Source organism: Crocodylus siamensis, chromosome 4, assembly GCF_052110815.1.
Source record: "Crocodylus siamensis isolate JL-2025a chromosome 4, ASM5211081v1, whole genome shotgun sequence".
NCBI lineage: Eukaryota > Metazoa > Chordata > Crocodylia > Crocodylidae > Crocodylus > Crocodylus siamensis.
In genome coordinates this window covers 154,526,181-154,551,702 of record NC_143398.1, presented here as the reverse complement: position 1 = coordinate 154,551,702, position 25,522 = coordinate 154,526,181, and the positions used below count along the sequence as shown (strand labels likewise).

The window sequence follows — 25,522 nt, the reverse complement described above, 5'->3', positions numbered from 1 at the left end:
ATCTTGAAAGAGGGTGCTTTCATGTAGATTGGGTATGGCTGGAAATATGTACATAATTACATATTGATGTATAGCATATGTCTAGGCCTTAATTCTGCACACGCGTAAACAGTAAGAAGCAGGGTGCTCTTACTTCAGCACAAGCAAATGCAGATGCTGTTTGTGGGGCCAAGCACTAGGTATATACTCTGTATGCGAAGGAACAAATCTCTTTGCATCTGTTCTTTCCCTTTCAAGGGCACAGAGTAAAAAGGGAGGGAGAGTGGCAGAGAATAGTCGAGCCCTATATATGGGCTCAAGCACGGTCCTCAGCATGCTAATGAGGTGCTTAGCTACATTGTGCCCTTTGGGACTCTTTTGCTATTAGATCAGAGCAACTGGAAGCTGCACAGCTGCACTCTCAGGAAAGCAGGAGAGGAGGATCCTCTATACTCATTGTCTGCCTGGTTCTTTATACCTTGTGCTTAAAAAGCACAGTCCTCCACGCTTGTGCTGACCACAGTCAGTTCCTTAGTGTAAAGTTATTAGATATAATTCATCTTTTAGAAAGGGATAGCAATAACTGGATTACATCCAGAAAGAGGGGTGGGAGGTGCTGGATTAGTTGCTCTCTGGTTCTTGTTCTTGCAGCTTTTACAGGTCGTGACTTTTATCCTTGAACGTATAAAAAAATATATGTATCTTTCATTCTATACAACATGGTTTGCATGATTGCAAAGAAGTCAGGCTGAAAAAAGGCTCAAGTCCAGAAGTACCTACAAACGTCATGGGAACAATTTTACAGTTTGCCTACACTGCATGTCCACACCTGTTCATGTACTCTGTGTAGTGTTTCAGTAGATAATGACATGCATTAATGAATGTAAATACTCGCTTACTGTTTGATAGGAATAGAATGATAGAAAAAGAATAGCACAGCCGTACCTCGTGTGGTAAGAAATACATTTACTTGTTGAACACCTCCATGATATCCAGCACTATAGAACACAGGTGAAGTTGGAACTTCCATCCTACAAACCTTATGGTATGGGAATTTTGAATTTTTAAGATGCCCTGGCTTTAAGTGCCTTTAATGCTGCATTAACACAGATTTAATTATTTAATTCTCCTAGGCCTTTTTTTTTTAAATGCCTGAAATACATTCATCTTACATAGTATTAATGCTTCATGCTCTGACTTTGCTGAGCTTGTAGGCTAAGTTAGTGAACCCTTTAGTCCGAAATGAAATGTGCTGCTATGGGGCCTTTGTACATGCAACAAAATTGGCTTTTAAAGCGGCTTAAATGCCCTTTTGCACCGCTTTAATGACGTTGTTGTTTGCACGCTTGGCAGTGTATTCCACTTTTATCTTGCTACATTACAAAGTCATTTAAACTCCTTCGAGGTGTTTTAGTTTGCTACCTAACAAAGTGCAAGAGTGCACGGCGCGCTGGAAGCAAACGTACTTGGGGAAGCCTGAACTTGGCAAGCTTCCAGTGCCCCATGCACCATCCCCACCGCTTTCGGCTGCCAGCACACCCAGCCGCCCCCTGCTGCCTTGCTGCTCTGCCCCAGGGTCAAGCCAGCTGCTCCTGGGCAGTCCCAGGCAATGGAAAGGCAGCCAGGACAGTGCAGGGGTGATGGAGCTTACCTGCCTCTGCCATGGCTGTGGGGTTGGGGCTGGATCGCACAGCCCCTGAGCTACAGGGGACCCTGGTGCCTTCCTCTGTGGTGGCAGTGCCTGCCTCAGGCAGCACCTGCCTGCTGGCACCTGGCTCAGATGGTCCCAGGGGGGCGCTGTAGCCGTGGAGGGAAGCACCAGGCCCTGCACAGCTCAGGGGCTGTGTGACCCGGCAGCAGCCTGTGCAGGCAGGCTCAACTGGAGGAAGAAAAAAAAAAGTGGTGAGAACCCTGTTCTTTTTGGGGGGGTTTTCCCCTCCCAGAGCCTGCCTGCCTGAGCTGCAGGGGTGGGGGGAAGGGAGGGAAACTATGCTTCTCTCTACAGCTGCAGTGCCCCTCGGGACTGCCTAGGGCAGGTGCTGTCTGGGGGGTACTGCTGCCACCGCAGAAGGTAGCACCGGACCTCCCCACAGCTCAGGGACCGCTCAGCCCGCCGGCAGCTTGCCCCCTCTACTCCCCCAACTGCAGGAGAGGCAGGTAAGCTCTAAGGATTGGGTCCCCACCCTTGTGTGAATGCCATACGGGTTTAGTTCTCCCTAAATTGAAACAGTGGAAATGGTGGGTTTTTAAAAACCCACCATTTCAATTTAGGAAGAATTAAACAGAATTAAACTCCTGTTGTGTGTCCAAGCACCCATGGTTACATTCTGCACCATCACTTGAGTTGAGTCACTTGAGTTGAGCCTCCTGTTTTCAGCATTTATCCTTGTAAATGCCTGTAAACAAAGAGCTACAAAGTTAGTGGTGATACCTGCAACTACATGCTAGCATTGCCTCTATTCCACATTCAGTCCTGCTTTCCAAATGTTCATAGCTTTATTTTTAAAGCTAATCTTTTAAAACTTTCAAAGCATAAAGGGTGGACTTTTCAGAGAAGTCTGTCATCAAAAATCAGTGGATTTTATATATTTAACATGCCTGAGCTCCTTTTGGAAATCCTACCTTTATGGCTCAAAAAAGTAGTTTTCCTTGCAAGGGAGCTCTAAATGGCATTGCACAATCCAAAGCTGGTATCCGACACTAGCTTTAAGATTTGCTCATCTGTTAAATGAGCTTCCCAAGTACTAGCTTCTATTTCAACCTGAATTTTCAGAACCAAGCTGTCTTTTTGTAGTTTATGCCTATTGAAAATAAATTTGGGGGGCCTTATTTTCTGTCTTCAGTTACCATTTCTATTTCATTGTCTTAATTGAAAATAACAGACTTTACACATTGGATTTTAATTTTAAAAAATATCACACTGATCCACTACAGCTCAAAACCCCTTTGAGTTCTATACAGACTAAGACAATTACTCGTTGGCCACAGATGCAGGTAGGTTGGTGAACTTTTAGTAGAGGTGTTGTCGAGGAAAAAATGCATTTTGGCACCCATACCTTGGTAATTGAGCTTAATTTTAACACAGTGGTAAGAATACAGGAGGCTGCCATAGTCCTGCCTGAATAGTAAGGCTTTCTCTGTTTCAGCAGATATCATGGTAGCACCAGTGGAACAATTGTATGAAATTCCCTATTACACATGAGACTGAAGAAGCCAGCAGTGATGATCATGGCAATTAATTTAATGGCCAGGTGCACTGTCTGTGGCTTCAGCTGTGTACAGCGCATTATTCATAGTGAATTCTTAGTTTCACAAATTCTCAGATTCCTGCTTGTGGAAAAGCTTGATAAAGTGGTAGCTGAGAACTCAGACAAGCTAAAAGTCTTTTGCTTTGCTGAATTCCAAGACTACAGGTCCACAAGGACAACTTGGAAAAATGAGAAGTATCAAACTGTTACCAAGGAAAACTTTTCTCTAAGAGCAAAATTCATGTGGAAGAGCCAGTAATCTCTGTCTCTCTCTCTGCCTCTGCCTATCTCTCTCTCTCTCTCTCTCTCTCTCTCTCTCACCATTTTGGAAAGAGCAGAGGCTGTCTTTGAGGATGAAGATAATATTCAGAAAGGAGAGTTTAGTGTTTTCCCTATTCTAGCAATCTCTCTAGGACAGTGGTTCTCAAACCTTTTTGGACTTAAGGCACTCCTCTGTAACTTTTGTGAATTGAGTGGCACCCACTTTCAAAATGTAATGGATATAGTACAGTGCTTACCTCCTTGCAGAGAGCCTAGGCAATGGGGTGTGGGATTGTCCAGGCAAGGGCAAGCCTGATCTTATCTGCTTAATTTATCTGATTATCTCCTCATTCTTTGCAGTACCCTTCAAAGGATCTAGTGGAACCCTGGTTGAGAATCACTGTTGTAGTAGGTCCAATGGTTTGGACCAGGCACATTTTATCTGAACATTTTTATGAGGCCTGGTCGTTGGCAATTGTTCTCAGTGTGCTTTGTGAGACTGCTACTAGCAAAATATTACCCTTAGGTTTGCCACACTTTCCAAGGCTTTTTCATGGTAATATCCAATAGTGATAACCAGCTGAGTGAGGAGTCAGGGTACTTGTCTATACCTGTTGTTAGGTAATGTTATTCAGAGAATTGTACCCAAGTACTGTCTGTATTTTAGGCTCATGAAGTATCCCTGACTCCCTCAGATAATCCACACAGGACTTGAAGCTAACAGGGATTCAGTTTTCCCATTGGAAGATGAGACTGAGATGCTGATCTCTAGTTTGTCATGGAACAGATGGTTAGCCATCCATTCCATCTGCAGCTCCTCAGCTTTCTAATCTCTTACACGGGTACTTCCCTTGCTAACTTTAACTGTGAAAGCACATCCGATTATCCATTTATGGACCTAGACATATGTCTGACAGGAGATGAAATGGAACTAGGCCTTCAGTTGCTGAAAGCCGGAAGCCCAACTAACAAAACTCTTTATTTTATTTTATTTATGTATTTATTTATTTATTTATTTATTGATGACCTGAACACTAAAGTTATGACTACTATTGCCAACCATTTTAGTTTAGCAATCACAACCATGGCACTACACTTAGATTCAAGGTATAGACAGACAATTATATTAATATTTAATGCAAGCTGGATAAGCTATTACAATGAAAAAATATATTTTCTTCATACTCCTGTAGTGAAAACATTGCAACTTTTAACCTTGTTTCCTTCAGGGAAATTAAAAGGGCTCTTTCTGCTACTGAATTCCATGGATTCCTTCAAAGGCAAGTACCCTGCAGGTAGAGCTGTACCCATGCTGGGGAGTTTTCTGGGAGAACTACATCAACTATAGGGCATGATATTTCCCTACCCTGAGCAAACTTGGCTCTTCTAAGAGAACTCTTATGTTGACAAGACGTCATTGTTCAGTTCCTGGCTCTGCCAAAACCTCCTACATGGCCCTGGGTAAATTGTTTGATTGCCTGGGATTTATAGCAGGCAGTTGTCTTCACCTGTGATGAAAGTGTTAATCATGCCATAAATAGTAATCTGGCCACATGATAAAGCCAATTTACCATGTGATAATATAACAAGCCACAAAGAAATTCCACATATGTATGGACATGTGTAACATCCTTGTAGCTCAGTTGTATTGTGCCTTAAATTGAATGTGTGGCATGTAAGGGCTGACCCATGACAGATCCCAGTGCTCAGCTGAGCAGACACCTAGCATGGGGTAGCCCCAGGGACTGGAAGGCAGCCATCCCCTACCTAATCATTGGGATCAGACTGGGACCAGTATCGGGTCCTCCCGTCCAATCCCTAGAGGCACATTTGTTGGTGGGGTGCTGTGAGCCTGACCTCAGCAAGCATTTCTTTGATCTTGGGCTCACTGCACCCCTGACTTTTAAAAAGCAGGCAAGCAGCTGGGAGCCCCAGCTGCATCCATGGAAGTGGCAGCTGGGGAGCAGGTCGCTTCACTCCTATAGCTCCAGGCACTGCTTTGTGGCATATTGGCAGTTGGAGAGCTCAGACCTCCCACACAGGAAGCTTTAAAGAACATCACTGAGGCAACTGCTCTGGGGTTCCCCACTGGGAACTTTAAACTCCACACCCAGCAGCTCTGGCCAGGTTGCCTAGCTTGGGGGATTAGAGGCTTCCAATGCAATTTAAAGCCCTCGGGAGGGAAGCTTCCCTGTGCCCCCCACCCCTGCCAGGAACCTCTTGAGCTGCCAAGTGTAGGGTTTTAACACTCAGCTGATTGTATACCTCACTTAGCCCCAGTCTGTCAGCCCCCAGACCACACTAGAGAGTTGAACTGACCCCACTGCCATCTAGGAACAGGTTGACAGTCAGACTACATCAGAACCAGTTAGAGTCCTTAGCAGTGTCCTGGGAGCCAGCTGACAATCAGCTGACCGCCAGCCCAGCGCAGGGAAGCTTCTGTCCCTTGCTGTCACTCCTCTTTCAACTTGCTGGTGCAGGGGTTCCCCCTGCACCAGCAGGTAGTAATGACATGATTGGGATTTGATCCCTAACTCTACCAGTGCACATATGGCACTTCAGGAAGAGTGACTGTTGGGATCAGGTCCCATCACATCATTAAATGAACGTATGCCATGGGCCTCAGTGTCCGGGGATTTTGACACTGTCAGATAGAAGATGTGATGAAGAAGTAAAAAGGACAGTTCATGCAAGTTGTTCATTGTACGTGTTCTAAAGGCTTATCATAAAAAGATAAAGTTATGCATCCACCTGAGATCACTGAAATACTACGTACTTTTGACCCTCCCTCGAGGGTTGGCACTTACAAAAGACACTGGGGTGAATCAGAATGTTTGAAGCTCAGAGTAGTAGAAAAGTGCTGAAAATCAGCTGCAACTAATGAAAAGGTGCTGAGAAAGATTAACAGGGAGAGATCACAGTTGCTTGAAATGCTATATAAAAGAATAACATCTTTCTGTGGACACTGCCCAACAATTTCCAGATGAGTCAATTCCAGCTCTGGTATGATCAGGCAAGAAAAAAGGAGAGGGAGAACCAGCTATGTCCAAGGCAATACAAAATGGAGTGAGAAGTCCCTGAACTGGAGACATCACTTAAAGAAACATAGACCTACCTCACAAATGTTATAAGGTCAGACACATTAAAGATGGTGAGAAGCTCTGGGCCTATCTGAATAAAAAGAGACAAATCTCATAGGTTTCATAGACATCAGGGCTGGAAGGGACCTCGGGAGATCATCGAGTCCAGCCCGCTGCCCAAAGGGCAGGAAGTCAGCTGGGGTCATAGGATCCCAGCAAGATAAGCATCCAATTTACTCTTGAAGGTGTTCAATGTAGGTGCTTGAACCACCTCTGCTGGCAGACTGTTCCAGACCTTGGGGGCTCGGACAGTAAAGAAATTCTTCCTTATGTCCAGCCTGAAACGGTCTTGCAGGAGTTTGTGACCGTTCGACCTCGTCATCCCTTGGGGCGCTCTGGTGAACAAACGTTCCCCCAGATACTGGTGGTCACCCCGATAAACTTATAGGTGGCCATCAGATCACCCCTGAGCCTGCGCTTTTCCAGGCTAAAGAGTCCCATGGCTCTCAGCCTGTCATCGTAAGATCTGTTTTCCTGACCTCTGATCATGCGCGTGGCTCTCCTCTGGACTTTAAATCTAAGGGTGTTTTTATTAGGTGTATGGGAACAGTCTGATTTTAGGCATGGTCATTGTAACAGCTAATCTTACTACGTCAACTGTTCTTCACCAGGGTCTCTTAAGGGTGTGAGGATGTTGTTTAGTATAAGCGCACACTTAAGTGTTCAAGCACACTATTTGCAAGATGAACCCAAAGATTTCAAACAGGAATCCATAAAGTCAACAACATTCTGTTCTGTTGTGCTATATTTTTTTCTGCACTTGAAAAACAAGTGAAAGGTATGAGCTGGCATTTTCAGAGGGGTGCCTTGAGATCCACTGTGCTAGATTAATATTCTGAGATCTAGTGTAGGTGCAAATAGAGGGAAGAACATAGGAAATATATTGTGGTAGGGTGGAAAGAGAAATTAAGGAAAAGCAGTCTTGTGTGTGCATGGCAGTGCTTTTTGTACAGCTGCTTACTGGATGATGCACATTACGTACCATAAATAAATTTTAGCTAGAACTGGCTGGGAATTATTGACTAAACTTTTTTGTTGGAAAACTCAAATTTGTTGAAACAACTTAATTCTCAACAGTTCTGAAAATGAACTAATTATAACTTTGAAATCTATATGCTGTTTTGATTCTTCGGATTTTTGGATTTTGAAAACCTTTTAGATTTTTCCTTTTTGATATGTATGGATGTAGAGCCCTGAGAACTGACCTTTTTGGTATACGTTCCACTAGGCAAGCCTTGCATACTTCCCAAGTGCCACTCCAATCCCCCTCCCTTGCCTGATCTGTTGTTCTGCTTTCTGCTCTTTGCCTCATCTGTAACTGTGTTCCCTGCTCCCTCCCTGATCTGCCATGTGCTGTACACAGAGGGTAGCTGTCCACCTGTGGCACTCGCTGTGGGTTGGTGACCCCAATAGAGTATAATAGGAAAATTTCCTGGGTTGGAAATATTTTCCATCCAGCCCTAAATTCAACATCCTTTAAAATCCTAGTTGTAAATATCATTTCTGGCAAGTTGGTGCAGGAAACTTGGGTATGTTGTCATCTTCTGGCTGATCTTCCCTGACACTCAGAGCAAGAAATTCTGCAAAAATAGTGTAAGAAACAATAGTGTAAGAGTGCTTTGTCTCAACTGTGCCCATTGATGGGCGATTTTAAGTACACCTGCATGAATGTAGTAAACCCTTTCAGGTGGAAGGGAAAGGCCACTGTGGAGGCTTCCAGACAGATTAAATGTTACAGTCAAGATCCAGTGAACCTTGAAGAAAGGTAAGTATATGCATGCTTGTATGCCGTTCATTGAAACCTTGGGTTTGTTTGCTAGCTGTGTTGCTGAGCAGCAGACCACCTTGCTGGTCAGGATCATAACACTCAATTACATATTTCACACAAAAATTATACCTACTTTGCATACAACTGAACGGACTTGTTTATTTATAAAACATTTTTTGATATTACATTCTGTGACAATCTAATTAGCTTACAGTGTGACACTTCTGCTCTCTCTTATCCCTCTAGGAAAAGATTTCTGTTTGGGGAAATTTAAACTGTACATCTACATTTTGATTTAAGTTAGTTAAAGCTGGCACGTGTGTAAATTAAGCTTTTTTTTTTTTTTTTTTTTTTTTCCCCTCCCCCTTTTGTTGCTGGTAGGTGCTCAAACTCTACCTGGTTTGGTCTTCTAGAATTGCAGGCATTGGTATTATAGAAAGAAACACCTAAGAATTTTTATCTGCTTTGATTCAACTCCTAGGAACTTTTCAATCACAGATTGGGTATGTAAGTAGCCCCTTGGGCTCAATATTTGAGCATTGGCCACTCCATCATACCCCTTGTCTGTAAGGCAGTGACCTCTTTCAGACATAATCAGCAGTCACGTAATTAAGCTTGCCGTCAGATTTGAGCATTTGTTCCAACTTGTGAGGCTCAGTGGTGGTAGAGGCAGCCCTGTATACAGTTTCTGTGCTGCACTATCAACTTCAGTGTTTAATAACCTATCCCATTTGAGGCTCTTCAGAAGCTGTGCAGCCAGGTTCAAGTCTGCGTGAATTTTCTAGCTGGGTTTTGTTTTACTGTCTTCAAGTTTGGATGCCTGGAGGGCAGCTGTGTTAGGGGCAGCATGAAATATTGATCTTGAAACAGTTCAGGCAAGTGTGAAGAATGCCTGGTGAGAGAGGGGTATGCTTCCGTTATAGCAGGCATGTAATTGCTCTCCACGGTTCCTGGACCTGCAGCACTACTCAAATATATGGCAGTGGTATTTGATTTGTAAGGGTAGAGTTTGGGGTTTTGACTTTAAAGTGTATTCTTTGCATCTGTTCAGAAATTTAGACGGAATCATTTTATTGGTTCTGTGTCTTTTTAATATTGTCTGATTCAGATGCCCCCATGAAAAATCCATGACTCGAGACAGCCTTGTCATCGCACATCCAAATAAGGCAATATGTTGGCTGTTAGGCAATCTTCATGGCCCCTCCATGTCCTTGGGCCTGGGGGAGAAGATTGAGGTATGGAAGCATAGGAGTCTTTAGACTGAAATTAGGATTTTTAGACTGGGTTTTGTCAGGTTTATTTCTTATGGGGATGGGATTAATCTGGATAAAATTTGCTTTAACACTACAAATTTCAATTGTGGGGGGAGAAGGTTGATTGAATTTCAGTCTGAACTTTTTGCCCAAGCACCTTTTGTGGTCATTCATTGACCTACTACTAGTTAATTGGTTCCAGGGTAGCACAGAATCATAGAAAAGTAGAGCTGAAAGGGCTCTCTGGAGGTCATCTAGTCCAACCTCTTGCCCAAGGGAGGATGATCTCTGTGCAAACCATCCTGTATGAGTTCTTGTCTAACCTGTGTCTAAAGCTCCACCTTCCACCCTGGTACACAGCTACAGGGCATATTGCCCAAAAATTCCAAAAGCATCCTAACCTGCCACAAATAAAGCAAAGGGATAAGGACTGTCAGTGTTCTGCACCTGCAGGGGTTCACTCAAAAGCTCTAATGAAGAGGGCTATGCCCCCTGCTACAGAGGAAGACAACCCCCCCCTTCCCTTAATTTATACCAATCTGACCATAGGGTATAATCCCTTTGTAATCCCAAAATATGTTAATTGGTTTGACCCTGAGCAGAGGGACAAAACCCTATAAACCAAGAACATCCACGCTAGGGGATATCTTTATAAATGGCTCCTAATAACTGAGAGTAGCCATGTAGCATGTGTCATGATTCTCAGACCTCTATGTGTTCTGCATGCTCAAATTGTGCTGAATTTAGGTGTCAAAAATACCAGCTTGATAAGGCAGGAACATGCACCCTATACAAGATAAAAGCTGCTCAAGCACTTTTAGTGATGCATTGAATGCTCACCTTTTCCAGTCCTTTCTGCAGCACAGATGCAAAATGAGTTACAGAAACTGTTATGGCTTTGGAACTGCATTGTTTTCACTTGATTATTCTGGCAGCACACAGCTGGAAGATGAATGCGATGTACCATATGTATTAGATCATCCCTTTTCTGCATGGCACAACTGTTTGTACAAGCTGACCTTGATCTATTCTAATTTAGATTTAGTGCTGAGTATTCCTGAGTAAGAAACACAGCTATGTAATTCACTACATTTCAAGAGGTCTCTGTCACTGTTTCATGGAAGGGAAAGTAACTTGAGATATTTAGAGTCAAAGCCCCTCTATCTTATAAGCTTATCGGCTCTGCGTTTCCATCTAGCCACTATAGTTGCGGTGAAACAGAGTCCCAAAGAATGGGGAGCCTTTCCTGGACAACTTAAGGTTTGGAGGAGAGCATGGGTGAAGGATTCAAGTCCTTTCAATTCAGCTGAATGTATGTTTATGGCTGCTTTAAAACTACTTCCTAATGAGGCTTTGAAGTTGACATTTCATTGATGTTTATGTAGGGATTTGTGTTTTCTCTGGAGGCAGTTGTCTGTAGTACCCAGTTATTTACTACCATTGCATTTATTATGTGGATGGATGTCTAGTAGTAATTGCTGATAAATTTGAGGCTTTGACTACACTGGCTCAGTAATAGAGCCCAGCAGTTAAATGTATGCTTCTAGTTAGCCTGGCATTTACTTTTAATACTTATGTAACTTAGGTTGGTGCAGCTTCATCAACTTCAGTTTATAACATATAAACTAGCTGGGACTTTCCTGAAACAGAGTTAAGTTAGTACAATAAAGGGGATTTGAGTGGCATCTATCCAGACACTTGTGAAATTGCTTGTTACAGGAATTAAAGGAAAGTAAGATCCATCTGGAAGAGACAAGCATAGGCTCCTCAGGAAAGAGCAAAACCTGAGCAGAAACTTCAGAATTTCAGATCAGACTTTTAGCAAATAGCTTACTTGCTTGAGTATTGCCCAGGGATAAACCTCAGCTGGATAATTGGGACTGGAGAGCTGATGTTTGTAGCAATTGGCACTTCTTGCTGTGAAGCCAACCTCTGCAGTGATGTATATTCCACGTAACATTGGAGGCAATCCATTACTTTTTTTTGACATCCCATGGACCTCTGACTGGTTAAAAATATAAATACAGCAGATGATACTTTATTCTGACTCAGCCATGTTTCAAGACCTAATTTTAAATATGTCCTACATACAAGCATTAGGAAATACTTATGCTAGAGTTTCTAATTTCTTCTCACAAGCTGGAAGAATTATTCACAATTTTTATTTAGCTGCTGCTTCTAGCTCCAATTACTGTGCATTTCTGGTAAAGGACATATAAGGTTCTCCTATTGAATTATCGAGTTCCTCCTTTGGCGAGTATAAGGTTGTTCCTTGTGGTACCTGTATTAGCACTTGGTTCAGTCTAGATTTAAGTATTTGTCCCAGGCAATATTGATTGTTTTATTTATTTTTGCTACTTTTATTAGAGGATTGAATATGCAGATTGCATTCTTTGTCCTTCACTATGTAGATACAAGGATTTTTAGGTATCTGCTACTTATGGATTTTTATACTGTTTTTAGACCCTACTGTCAGGTCAGCCCATAGAAATAAAGATCTTAAGATGGTGCTCCAGAAGGCCTCGCACATCTTAAATGAAATCCTAGCTCCACCAAAGTGGAGGATTCATCCTTTGGCCTGGATTTCACCCAGGCTAGGAACAGACGTTGCATTTGTCCCTAGACAAGTTGTTTTTGTTCCAGTGATGCAGTTAACAGTTTAGATGCACTTTGATATCCTAGAAAAAAGTGGTAATACTTCTTGTTCCATTAACTTTTATAAGATTCATCCTGGGACATTTGACGTAGACCTTGAATGACTGCTCTGTGTCCCAAGATAAAATGGTTTATCCCAGGACAAATGCAACATATGTTTATAGCCCAGTAACTCTGCTGTTTCTGTTCTGATCAGTTAAGGCAGGGGTGGGCAATTATTTGGGCTGGAGGGCCACTTAAGGAATTTTAGTGAGCTGTTGTGGGTTGTGTCAGCACCCCCCATCCTCACCTGCAACAGTTGACCAAAACTCCTTAAGTGGTAAATTTCTAAACTGGTCTGTGGGTGCCAGATGGAGTGGGCAGGTGTGATTTCCATGGCGACTGACCTGGGAACCGTGCAGGCAGGATGTGTTTGGCCAGGTGGATGGGATGGGGCTGCAGGCAGAAGGGGAGCAGCATCCAGGAGCAGGCTGGGGCTGGGATTATGGGGTGGTGACAGTGCAGGGCCAGGGCCTGGGACAGAGCTGCAGTCTGCTCCCAACACAGCCCCACAATCCTGGCCCCAGCCCCACCCATCTGTTCTGCTCCTGGATGCTGCCCCCAACTCGCTCATGACCCCACCTGTTTCCCTGGCTGAGCATGCTCTGCCCAGGGGGTCCCAGGCTGGTCTCCATGGAGACCCCATCCACCCATCTGCCCACTCTGTCCAGCACTTTCAGTGCTGGGTGTGAAGCAGACAAGCCAGGGTGCTCAGGCAGTGGAGCCGGGGCTGGCGGTGGCAGCAATGGCAGCGGCAGCCAGAAGGGAAGGAGCTGCCACTGCTGTGGCTTTTAGGAAGTTGAGTCCATCCGCTGTGCCATCCCAGCCCCGCTGTGCATCTGGGGGTGGCAGGGGTGGCTGTACATGCCACAGCCTGGGCATCCTCCTCTGCATCTGGACTGGGTGAGGTTGAGGGACCTACTGTGGACCGGATAAAATCCCTTGGCGGGCTGTATTTTTCCCACCCCTGAGTTGAGGCTAATTATGGGTCTTAAAATCTGACTTTTGATAGGACAATATTTATGAGGAAAATCAATTAAATTGAGAGCATTTGTCCAACATCATTACTCTTCTGCTTGCTTTTCAATAACAGGACGTGCACAAATGTTAATAATATAAGCAAGATGACAATGTATATTGAAAGGCACAGTTCTAAATACCATGTTTTACCTAGTGTGTCTACTTTTTAAATTTGTCATTTAGACAACCAAGGAGAGTGCTTGTTCTCATTCTTTTCCACATGTACAGATGGTATCTTTTAGCAGGGAACATGCATATGAAATGCCAAAGAAAAATCATTCTTGTTTTCTTTGTTGTCTTTTTTGTAGTGAAACTTTCTGACATCAGTTTTTTTATCTAGTCAGTGAGGCATTTTCTCTATAATCCACTTTTCTTTTGCTGGTTTGGGTGTTATATAGACTATAAATCAATCTTCAGCCTTTACACTGGTTAAAGGAGTTTACTTACCATAAAATCCTTCTCAAGGCTTACTTCCAAAGTGCATCCATTAGACCAGTCTGTCTACTCCACATTCTCTAAGACAGCAACCCTAAGATCCCATGTCCAGTCTGACCAGACTGGCAGTTTGCCCCTCTGTTGTAACCTTGGAGAGCCATTAAAGGTTTCCAGTTGCATCATAAGAGCAACTGTCGAGTGGATATATGATAGGGCATCTGGGAAAACAGCTTGTGACAATTTGTGGTTTACTAGAACTTTTTTCCTATAATACCCCCTTGTTTTTTTTGTTTTTTTTTTACAAAGACTCAAGGATGTTACATATACATTGCTCTTGAGGCATGACCAAGTTCCTTTTAATTCAAAATTCTAATGAATCGGACTATGGCATTCCCTGAAACTAGTTTTTTTTGTTCTGTTTCAGTGTCAGTCTCTAGATTATCAGTAGTAATTGCACACTGTCATATGGTTAAAAATGTATTCAAATTAGGTTTATGTTTGTTTTCACAAATAACTATAATAGCATTATGTAAATTCATTCTCAAGCTTTACTGTAGTGTTTACTGTCTGGCTGTAAATATCAAACAATGGAGACAACCTTGGAAAACAGTGTATTTTCAAGGTGGTCCTTTGGCTTAATTTCTCTTTACAAGTCTAAACCTCCTTACTTTGTACTAATGGCTAGGTGCCAATGTGTATTTTGATGCTTTGTGTTTTGTAAGAATGAATGCTTGCCAGACTGGGTCACTGGAGGATCAAAAGATTACTAGTGATGCATACCCTTTCATCCCTGGGTTGTCAGTTCAATCCCAACCCATGGTACTGGTCATTTAATGCTGTTGCAACCTGATGGCTATTTAGGATCTTAGAAAAGGGTGGGAGGGATCTTGCAAGGTCATCTAGTCCAGCCCATTGCTCAAGGCAGGTAGTCTAAATGTTAACTATAGTCCAAATCCTCTTACACCTTTAATGTCTAAGTGACACTTACATAGCTATATATACAATTTTTGGCAGTCATGCAGAGTTTAGACTTTTTCCCCTTGCATACATACATTCATCTTGTGCTTCCCTTCTGATCTTGCTCAGAAGGGTGCATTATGGCTGTGTAGTCTGTAGGATGAACTGAAATTGTTCAGATAGATGAATAAGTTTCAGATAAATCCCTGAAACTTTTTGGCCTTATTTGTTTTCCAGTGTGAAAAGCAGACAAAGAGCTGTTTTCATTCTAAAAGCAAATAAAGGGAAATGTAGAAGATGGGTGTAAGATGGAGGATTCATTATAAATAGGGTTCATAGCACCATCTATTAAAGTTCCCATCAGTACGTTTGCCCATGGGCTGTGTGTTGGCTGCATCTAATCAATCTCATAGTTTGCTTCCATTACTGAGCACATGCTGCTTTTAGCAGCAGCTTAATGATAGACATTGTATTTATTGAGGTTTCCTTGTATTCAAATTTAAGACCAGGAGCTTTATCCCCCCATGCTGATGGGAAGGAGCAGGGAGGGAGCTTCATCGTATATTCAAGTAAATGTCATATTTGAGTAAATAAGGTTGAAAAGTGAGAGTATTGTTTTGACCTGGAAATTAAGTGCTTCAGCAGCATGTTATTGTGCAGAGGATCATATCCATTTCTGTTCTTGCCTTGCTAGAGCACGAGAACATAGTTACAGAGAAAGACAACATGTTCTCAGATTGAAGTTAAGGGAATTGATCATTCTGTAGCAACCTGTTCCTCTGTTTCAGGAATAAGTGTGTTATGCCCCTGGAGGAAGGGATGCCAGCCTTGAAAATTAGAAGAGGGTCATTCCTAGTTGTGAAAGGTTGGAAGAAAATGTTCCTCTACATTTGGGATTCTTAGTGTCTCGTTAATATTCTAGCTCTGTTGTGAATAGCAGATCTTCATATCATTTTTTCCCTTGCGTCACTACTTATGCCATATAACAAAAGCAATAAAGCTTGGAGGAGAGAATCTCTGACACAAACGTCATAAAACAAATATCACACTGGAAATTGCCTAAGGTAATTAATTAATCTTTGTGTAAATAGAAGACTTGATGTGCATCTGTAGGGCTATAGGATGCATCTCTGGGGTGAAATAAATTCACCAGTAGAGCTCTTTGCAAGTTGTGAAGCTTTTTCCTTGCAGGTGGGAGGCTCATTATCTTTCCAGTTCAACTCTGTGAGGAAACAAAAATACTAGCTTTCATCTTGGTAGCTGATAAAATATGATACTTGAGAGGAAGTACAGCTGTTCACCTAACTCCTTAGGGAGCTGCATGCAAGCTGGAGAGCACTCAGGTGAAATTAATTCTCTGGTTATAGGATGGGAACAACACTACTTGCTTATCCAGGCTACACTTTTTTTTTCATTGTAAATTTAGCCTTTCCTATAGATATATCCACGCACGCGCACACACTTATGAAATCCGGAATCTGCAGCCTAGTAAGCCAGTGTGGATATCATCAGAAATACAAATGCAAGCAGGCCATCTGTGGGAAATCTGCTTAGTGTGGGCATGCTGGGGCAAACCCTTGAGCTGTGTGTCTGAAAAGAAGACCCAGAAGATGCATCACTTCCTGTATGTCTGTTGTGCATTCTGGTGCTGCCTGCCCCGTGCGAGGAGCTTACCTTTGGTAAGTGTCCCACGTCAGCCCCAGTGCCTCCCTTCCAATTCTACCAATTCATTGATTGTGTCTGGCCCATGGCTGCCCCACAGCACTCCACTACACTGCTCTGGGCAGCAGTTAGCATGGAGAAGGTGGTGGCTGATCCCTGCCCATTCCCACCTGGACACTTACTGTGGGTCATTTACAGGCAGACCGTGCCGAAAGCGGGAGGCGTGCTCACGGACCACTGTTCCTTAGAAGGAACGTTGCAGTCAACTAGGAATGGAGTGCTTGGGTATAAGACCTGTTTATTTTTTAGATTGATCAAAACAATCATTTACCTCAACTGTAACTCAAGCAATAGTATTAATTTGTGTGTGATACTGACTTTTATTCAAAGTTAGAATTTTGCTTGTATTTGTATAGGTACAAATAGAAGTAGCTCATAGTATAGCAGTAGCTTGTGGAATAGCATCTGTATAACCAGGCCTTCAGCTGAAAAGTTAAATAGAAGAGTGGATCCTCCATATACATGATTAACTTCTTCCTTCTGGCCAAAGGCAACAAGCCTGTGATGGGAGCAGGAGGATAAATAACATCACAGGTTTTGGCTGCTAAAATGGCAACTCTTCTTCATTCCCTCTAGGTTTGGAGGGGCACACTAGCCCGCCTTCGCTATAAGAGGACACGGGCTGCCCTCACAATCATCAAATATTACCGGCGCTACAAAGTGAAGTCCTACATCCGCGAGGTGACCCGGCGCTTTCACAATGTGAGATCAATGAAGGATTATGGCAAACATGTGAAGTGGCCAACCCCTCCTAAAGTGCTGCTTCGATTTGAAGAGGTGCTGCAGGCAATCTACCACAGGTACAAAAACTGATCCCTCCTCTCATCCTTGAATTCTGGATATGAAGCCTTGCAAGTAGCTGCTGAATTCCCTTGTGAATGTTTTCTGTATAGCAGGTGGAAGAAAAGTTGGTGTATCTTAAAGCTAGGTTTAAGATTAGAATACCTGCAGGCTCTGCTACAATTGACTGAGTAGTATAATGACGTACTGCAGCTTCTTGGAGTGATCTAACAAATGAGTGAGAGGTGTCGAAATAGTGAAGACGAGGAATCCTCATGACTCCCTCCAGACTTTGTGTAGTAAATTAGTCTTTTCCTGCAGCAAAGATAATTTGGATAATCTGCTTGCTGTTCTGGCCAGGGTAAGACCCATCCTATATATTTGTAATCTACATTTAATGGCCTCTGCCTAGTATTTAGAGATGTCAGGAATAAGGGCTCTTAATCTCAGTAGTAAGCGTAATATCCCTTAGTTCCAGTGCAGGAGGGTAGAGAAATGAGACTGCAAATGGTAGGTTGTTGAGTACCTCTCTTCCTTGGGTTTGTTCACTGTCGTAGCCCCTGACCGTGGTGGCTAAAAGGCATTTAGTAATGTTAGGCCTGCACAGCCAATGCTGCTACAGTTGAACATGAAACGATGTGGCCTAATACATATACTGGACAGGAAGTCTAGAGACCTGAATTCTAATTGTAGTCCGGTCATTGATCTGATTTGGCTAAATTGTTTCATCTCTATATGCCTCCCTCACTTTCTTGCCTCTTATTTGACTTGCCTGAGATTTGTTAAATCTTCAGAACAGGGGCTTTTTCTCATGGTGCTTCTCATAGGTAGCCTAGCACAATCAGGTCCAAATTTAGTTACAGGTTTGAGATGTATCTGTAATTCAAATCGGAATGAGCTAGACTACCCAGGAAGAGTTAACCGAGTTCCAGCTACAAGGCTAAATTCTGACATGAATGGAGTTGTAACTGAGCCAAGAATTTGGCTTACAAAACCTTTATTATGAGCAGATGTACAAGCAGTTAACTGAGGATGACTTCCGGATGTCAGGGCAAGTTTTCAGGACTGTCAGTTAGAAAAACATTTTCACTTGTAAATTGCAGATTTATTTGAAAGCAGAAACTATACACATGAAACTTTGTGATGGCATTTCGTACAGTTTCATAGTTGGTAGGGTTGGAAGAGACCTGAGCAGATCATCAAGTCCGACCCCCTGCCATGGCAGGAAAAGCTACTGGGGTCAAACGACCCCGGCAAGGTGTTCATCCAGCTTCCTCTTAAAGACCCCCAGGGTAGGAGCCAGCACCACTTCTCTTGGAAGTTGGTTTGAGACCCTAGCCGCCCTGACAGTGAAGCAGCGCCTCCTGATGTCTAGCCTGAACCTACCCTCTGCCAGCTTGTGACCGTTATTTCTAGTCACTCCTGGTAGCACTCGGGGGAACAGGGACTCCCCCAGTGCCTTCTGGTCCCCTCTGACTAGTTTGTAACAGGCCACTAGATCCCCCCTCAGCCTTCTCTTGTTGAGGCTGAGCAGGTTCAGGTCTCGTAGCCTCTCCTCATAGGGCCTGCCCTGCTCCCCCTGACCATGTGAGTAGCCCTCCTCTGGACCTTCTCCATGTTGTCCACACCCCTCTTGAAGTGCGGCGCCCAAAACTGGATGCAGTACTCCAGCTGCAGCCTGACCAGTGCCGCGTAGAGGGAGAGGATCACCTCCTTGGACCCGCTCGAGATGCATCTGTGGATGCATGACAAGGTGCGGTTGGCCTTCCTGACCACATCCTCACACTGTCGGCCCATGTTCATCTTGGCATCAGTGATGACTCCAAGATCTTTTTCTGCCTGTGCACTGACGAGAAGGGAGTTCCCCAGCCTGTAGGTATGGTGCTGGTTGTTTCTCCCCAAGTGCAGCACCTTCCACTTGTCAGTGTTGAAACCCATCCTGTTCTCATCCACCCACCCCTGTAACCTGTCTAGGTCCAATTGGCAGCCTGTTTCTCCCTTCTAGCATGCCCACATCCCCCCACATCGTAGTGTCATCAGCAAATTTGAACAGGGTGCTTTTTACCCCCTTGTCCAACATGATGAAGATGTTGAACAGTGCGGGACTGAGGAAGAGCCCTGGGGGACCCCACTGCCCGCATCCCTCCAGGTCAAAAATGACCTGTCCACCACCACTCTCTGGGTGTGGCCCTCTAGCCAGTTAGCAACCCATTTGACTGTGTATATGTCGACACCATGGTCCCCCAGTTTTTTAACGAGAATTGGGTGAGAGACAGTGTCGAAGGCCTCCCGAAAGTCCAGAAAGACTACGTCCACTGCTACCCCTGCATCTGAGGATTTGGTGACCTGGTCATAGAAGGGCACCAGGTTGGTCTGACAGGACCTGCCTCTGATGAACCCGTGTTGGTTGCCCCTAAGCATAACCTCCCCTGCTGGCTCCTTGTGGGCATGTGCCAGGATAATTTTCTCAAAAAGGTTACCCAGGATTGAGGTAAGACTAACTGGCCTGTAGTTTCCCGGGACCTCCTTCCTCCCCTTTTTGAAGATGGGAACAACATTGGCCCTCTTCCAGTCCTCTGGCACCACACCAGAGCACCACGAGTGCTTGTACAGCCGTGCCAGGGGTCCCGCGATGACCTCAGCTAATTCCCTCAGCACTCGGGGGTGGAGATTTGTCCAAACCAGGTGATTTAAATACGTCCTGTCCCTCCAGAAGTTCCCTGACTAAATCCTCACTGATCCTAGGCCTGGTTGCGCCTCCCCTGGGGCTTGAGGGGGTCCCGGTGGGGTGCTAATCTGGTCCCTGCTCAGTGTACCTTTTTTAAAGACAAGTGTATTAGAACAGCAAGAGCTACAGAGGTCTATTTCCCTTTTAACCCTGTTTACTTTGTGAGCTTGAGGTCAGGAGTTGTCTCCTTGTTAAACTGATGGAGGAGAATGGATTTGGGTAGGTGGTGTTGCTGCTGCACACAAACTTTGGAACCGATTAGTTTTTTTTTTCCCCCCCCACCAGGTGGAGAGCAAATGAGCTAATCAAGAGCATCCCACAAAAAGACTTGCCTCAGCTCAGGGCTAAAGTTGCTGCCGTTGAACTGCTGAAGGGTCACAGAGCCGATATTGGGCTACAAAGAGCATGGGAGGGTAACTACCTTGCATCGGTGAGTGCAGTGACAAAAGCGAAATCTTTAGTCCGTGCAGGTGAAAAGGAAGGAGTTTCTCTTTACTGGAAATCTGGGAGGGTGAAGGTCTGAAAATGGCATATGTTCTAGAACTTAAGCACATTTAAACTTTTTCATTTGTGAATTAGGTTGTATATAATGTTAGAAAGGTTCTGACATCTATTTTGCTAGGCATTTAATTTTATAAATACTAAGCCTTGTTCGATAAGACTGTTAGTCAAGTGACCACTTAATGCCATAAGCTGACAGTTCAGTTGGCCACCAATAGGAAGGAAAATGCAACAGGAGGATAAAATAGGGTTGGCAAGCTGATAACCAGTCAAATATTGTCAATTGACAGGTCAATTGACTGCATATTTTTAACTAGTCAAAGATTATAGTAATTTTACAAAAAAAATCTTTTTTTTTGTGGTTTTCTTGACAAATGTGATTCTTTAAAATTGTTTTTGACACGTTTCTTAATGGACATTTTTTGAGTTTTTGTGTATTATTTGGACCTATTGGCAATTTTTTACAGTCTTTGACCGGTCAACTGACCTCACTTCATTTGCCTGGTCAAATACCTAAGCCTAGGATAAAGTTCCATTAATTAGGAATGAACACTAGGAAGTGATTCTGAGATGAAAGACTAGATGGAGGAATCCTTTAAATCTGCTTCTCAGAGCAAGATGGAAGTCTCCCAATATGTCTTCCTCCAAAACAGCTTCTTCAGCTTACTCCATCCTTCCTATTCCCCCTCAACCATTCGTTTCTAAAGTTCTTTAGAAAGGCATGTAAAACTCAGGATGCTGTGTTTCTGTTCTGTTATGCAATGTCTGATGAATTCTCCTGATTAAAGTGGTATACTACGGACTTCTTGGTGAGTTTGTGATTCCATCAGGCCTAAGATGACAAAGCACAATTGCTTTCTTCAGTAATTAAGACAAATTACTGCCTTTGTTTGCTCTTCCAGAAACCTGATAACCCACAGACCACAGGCTCTTTCATCACTGTTGCCAATGAGCTGAAAAGGAAGGACAAATACATGAACGTGCTCTTCTCATGTCACGTCCGTAAGGTAAAGCAGCATGGGTGGTGGAGGGAAGTAAGGTCTGTGGAAATTCAGAAGTTGTGCTGAGAAAGGGGGTTCCATGAACTAATTTCCTTGTGGCTGAGGTGAAGTGTTCTCAGTGGAGGGTGAACAGATAAAGCTTTTAAGCTGTGCCACCTGGTCATTTGTCCTTGGGGAATTTGGGTAGAGCTAAATTTAACTTTAGGTTCAGAACAACAACCCAGATCAGATTTGTGTCTTTGGAAGTTTAATTCCATAACAGCTCACTGGTGCTGAATAATAAATTATTCTCTGTATTTATGTGTTCCAAAGGGGGAATAGTGACATAATTCTCTCTTTCCAAAGGTAACATGTATTCTCAGTGTACACTCTTTACTCCTGGTGCAAAAGATTCTTGTTTAAAATGCTACCAGATGTGGAACAGCCATTTTGAACTGCATTGATTTTACAAGTAAGGCTATGTTATTGTGCCAGTTAGGTAGGCTATTTTTAGCAAGGATTTTCACCAGCAAAATGAAAGCCTTGGGATTTAATTTGTTTAAAAGAACAATGTCAGTAGGGACGCATTCTATTCTTGTCACATTTTGAGCAGCAATATTAGGAGGGGCGGGGTTCTTTCTTTTTCTTTTTTCATTTTTTTTTTGGCCACTAGTTAGCTTTAGCCTTTGATCAAATTCTATTAATGAAATGAAGATCATTTAGGCATATCTTAAACATGAAAAGGAAGTTTACAGAAAGTGGAAGCTTGAACAGATGACTAGGGAGGAGTATAAGACTACTTGTGGGGCATGCAGAAATGAAAACGGGAAGGCCAAAGTGCAGTTAGAATTGTATTTATCAAGGGACGTGAAGGATAACAAGAAGGGTTTTTACAAGTATGTTAGTAGCAAGAGTAAGGTCAGGAAAAGTGTTGGGTCCCTTACTGAATGGGGGAGGCAACCAAGTGACAGACGATGAGGAAAAGGCTGAAATATTCAATGCCTTTTTACCTTGGTCTTCACAGGCAAAGTCAGCTTTCAGACTACTGCACCAGGCATCACCGTTTGGGAAGGAAGTGAGCAGCCCTTAGTGGTGAAAGAATGGGTTGGAGACTGTTTAGAAAAGCTGGATGTGTACAAGTCCATGGGGCCAGATGAGATGCAGCCAAGGCTGCTGAGGGAGCTGGCTGCTGTGATAGTAGAGCCGGTGGTCATTATCTTTTGAAAGCTCATGGCAATTGGGGGAAGTCCCAGACAATGGAAAAGGGCAAATATTGTGCCCAACTTTTAGAAAGGGAAGAAGGAGGATCCAGGGAACTACAGACCAGACAGCCTTACCTCAGTCCCTGGAAAAATCATGGAGCAGGTCCTCGAGGAGTCCATTTCTAAGCACTTGGGGGAAAAGGTGATTAGGAACAGTCGCATAGATTCACCAAGGGCAAGTCATGCCTGACCAACATGATTGCCTTCTACAATGAGATGACTAGCTCTGTGGATGCAGAAAGAGCAGTGGTCATGATAGACCTTGATTTTTGACATGGTCTCCCATAGCATTCTTGCAAGGAAGGTGAGAAAGTATGAGTTGGATGAATGGACTGTAAGGTGGATAGAAAACTGGCTGGATCATCAGGCTTAATGGGTTGTGATCAGTGGCACAAGGTCTAGCTGGCAGTGACACACGGATCGGCCCTGGGGTTAGTTTTGTTTGATAGATTAATTAATGACCTGGAAGATGGGATGGAGTGCACCCTCAGCAAGTTGGCAGATGACACCAAGCTGGAGAGTGGGGCTAGGATTCAGTGACCTAGACAAACTGGAGGATTGGGTCAAAAGAAATCTCATGAAGTTCAACAACTTGTATGGTGGAAGTTCATTGTACTGACATGTTGTTGATTCCTGTTATAGTGCATAGCCTCTCAATTTTGTGTGTTTGAGTGTACAAGGCCTCTGCAGTAAGGTTGTTAATGAAGTGCTTCACTTGTTTCTGTAGCACAGATGAATAATTTAAATGTAAAATTTCCTAATACAAAACCTCTTTAAAATCCCAAACTCTACTGACAATTAAGAATCAAGAAATGTATGTAAAAGGCCCAAGTTAGTTGTTTAAGAAAACAGAAGAAAATAATGCAGAGCAAGCAAAAGAAAAATTCTGGATTTTTATGTGCCCTGCTTCATTCCCTCCAGGGCCATTGCATTTTTATATGCTGCTTCAGTTAAAATATTTCAATGTATCACTTGTTGCTGCTTTGGAATGTCCTGCCAGCTGATGGATCTGATTAGCTGAATTTTTGGTAATATGTGCCAACTTTAGTTGTTCAGGGAAGGGAGCCTCAATTTGAATGTGAGCCTCCTCCTAGAATCTTGCAGTGGAGTCTGACTCTTCCTTGTGCATATGGAACTTTATGACTGTTTTGCTTCTGGCCTTTATCATTCCTATTTGTTTTAAAAAAAAAAAAAAAAAAAAAGAAAGGAAGGAAAAAAAAAAAAGAAGAAAGAAGATCTCTTTCACCAGACCAAGGGGAAAACCATGCCAGGTAGAGTAGAGCATGAGCACAGTAGGAATAATCGCCTTCCTACTATTGCTTTAAAATTGATGTATGACCAGTTAAAAAAATTAGATGTATAAAAGTCAGTGGGACCAGATGATCTTCATCTGAGAGTGCTGAAGGAGCTGGCTGGAATCATTACAAAAACCCCTGGTAAAACTTCTACAACTGGTGGTGCTCTGGAGAAGTCCCTGAGGACTGGAAGAGGGCCAATGCTGTGCCCATCCACAAGAAGGGCAGGAGGGAGGACCTGGGTAGCTATAGGCCAATCAGCCTAACTTCCATCCTAGGAAAAATCCTAAAAAAGTTCATCAAGGACTCTGTGATAAGCTTGCAAAAGGTAAGATTCTGAATGACAGCCAGCATGGCTTTGTCTCAGGTAGGTCTTGCCTTACCAACCTCATCTCCTATGACCAGGTAACTTGCCACCTGGACACGAGAGAACAGGTTGACGTGGTATACCTTGACTTCCAAAAGGCCTTTGATCTAATATCCCACATTGTCCTGTTGAGAAAACTGGAGGATTGTGGGCTTAACTCCAAGACAGTCAGGTGGGTGAGAAACTGGCTGCAGGATAGGACCCACAGTTGTAGTGAATGAATCCTGGTGAGAAGTGGGCAGTGGTGTCCCTCAGGGGTCCATGTTCGATCCAGTACTTTTCAGCACCTTCAACGATTTGCATGTGGGGTGAAGAGCTCCCTGGCCAAGTTCACGGATGACACTGAGTTATGGGGGAGCGTGGTCACGCTTGAAGATAGTCTACAGGTACAGGTGGACCTAGACAGGCTAGCAAGTTGGGCGGATTGGAATCTGATGAAGTTCAATGTTGAGAAATGTAAAGTGCAACACCTCAGGATGAACAGCCCCCAATACGCTTACATGTTTGGCATCACCAAACTGACTGGCACCAGGAATGAAAGGGACCTGGGGGTAATAGTAGACCACAGTATGAATATGAGCCACCAGTACAATGCTGTAGCCAGTATGGCAAATAATATTCTGGCATGCATCAATCGATGCATCTCCAGCAAAACCAAGGAGGTGATTTTTTTGCTCTACTCAGCACTGGTGAGACTGCAGCTGGAGTACTGCCTCCAGTTCTGGGCATCACACCTTAACAAGGACATGGACAGGCTTGAGAAAGTCCAAAGAAGAACCGACCACCTGTGTGATAAGAGTCTTAAAAGGCAAGCAGTACAAGGAAAGGCTGAGGGATCTGGGACTCTTCAGCCTGAGGGAAAGAAGGCTGAGAGGGGACCTGGTAGCAGCTTACTGCTACACTAGGAGAGTATATCAAAGGCTCAGTGAGAAACTATTTACTAGGGCATTCAAGGGGAAAACCAGGAGTAATGGCCACAAACTCCTGGAAGACCAATTCAGGCTCAACATTAGGAAGAACTTCACAGTCAGGGTGTCCAGACTGTGGAATAAGCTCCCTCCAGAAGTGGTGCAATCACCTACCCTGGAGCTCTTCAAGAGGAGACTAGACAGTCACCTTGCTGGGGTCACCT

At 43.7% G+C, this 25,522-nt stretch overlaps 1 protein-coding gene across 2 annotated transcripts in view; it reads left to right on the top strand.

Annotated features, from left to right (window-relative positions):
- The window catches only part of MYO1D (myosin ID), a 268,077-nt gene that overhangs the window by 126,392 nt on the left and 116,163 nt on the right, over positions 1–25,522 (top strand). For both annotated transcript variants that reach the window (XM_090044297.1, XM_090044298.1), the window contains exons 17-19: positions 17,054–17,277; positions 20,271–20,415; positions 21,389–21,493. In XM_090044297.1, coding sequence (XP_089900423.1) covers positions 17,054–17,277; positions 20,271–20,415; positions 21,389–21,493 — 474 coding nt within the window. The remainder of the gene's footprint in view (positions 1–17,053; positions 17,278–20,270; positions 20,416–21,388; positions 21,494–25,522) is intronic.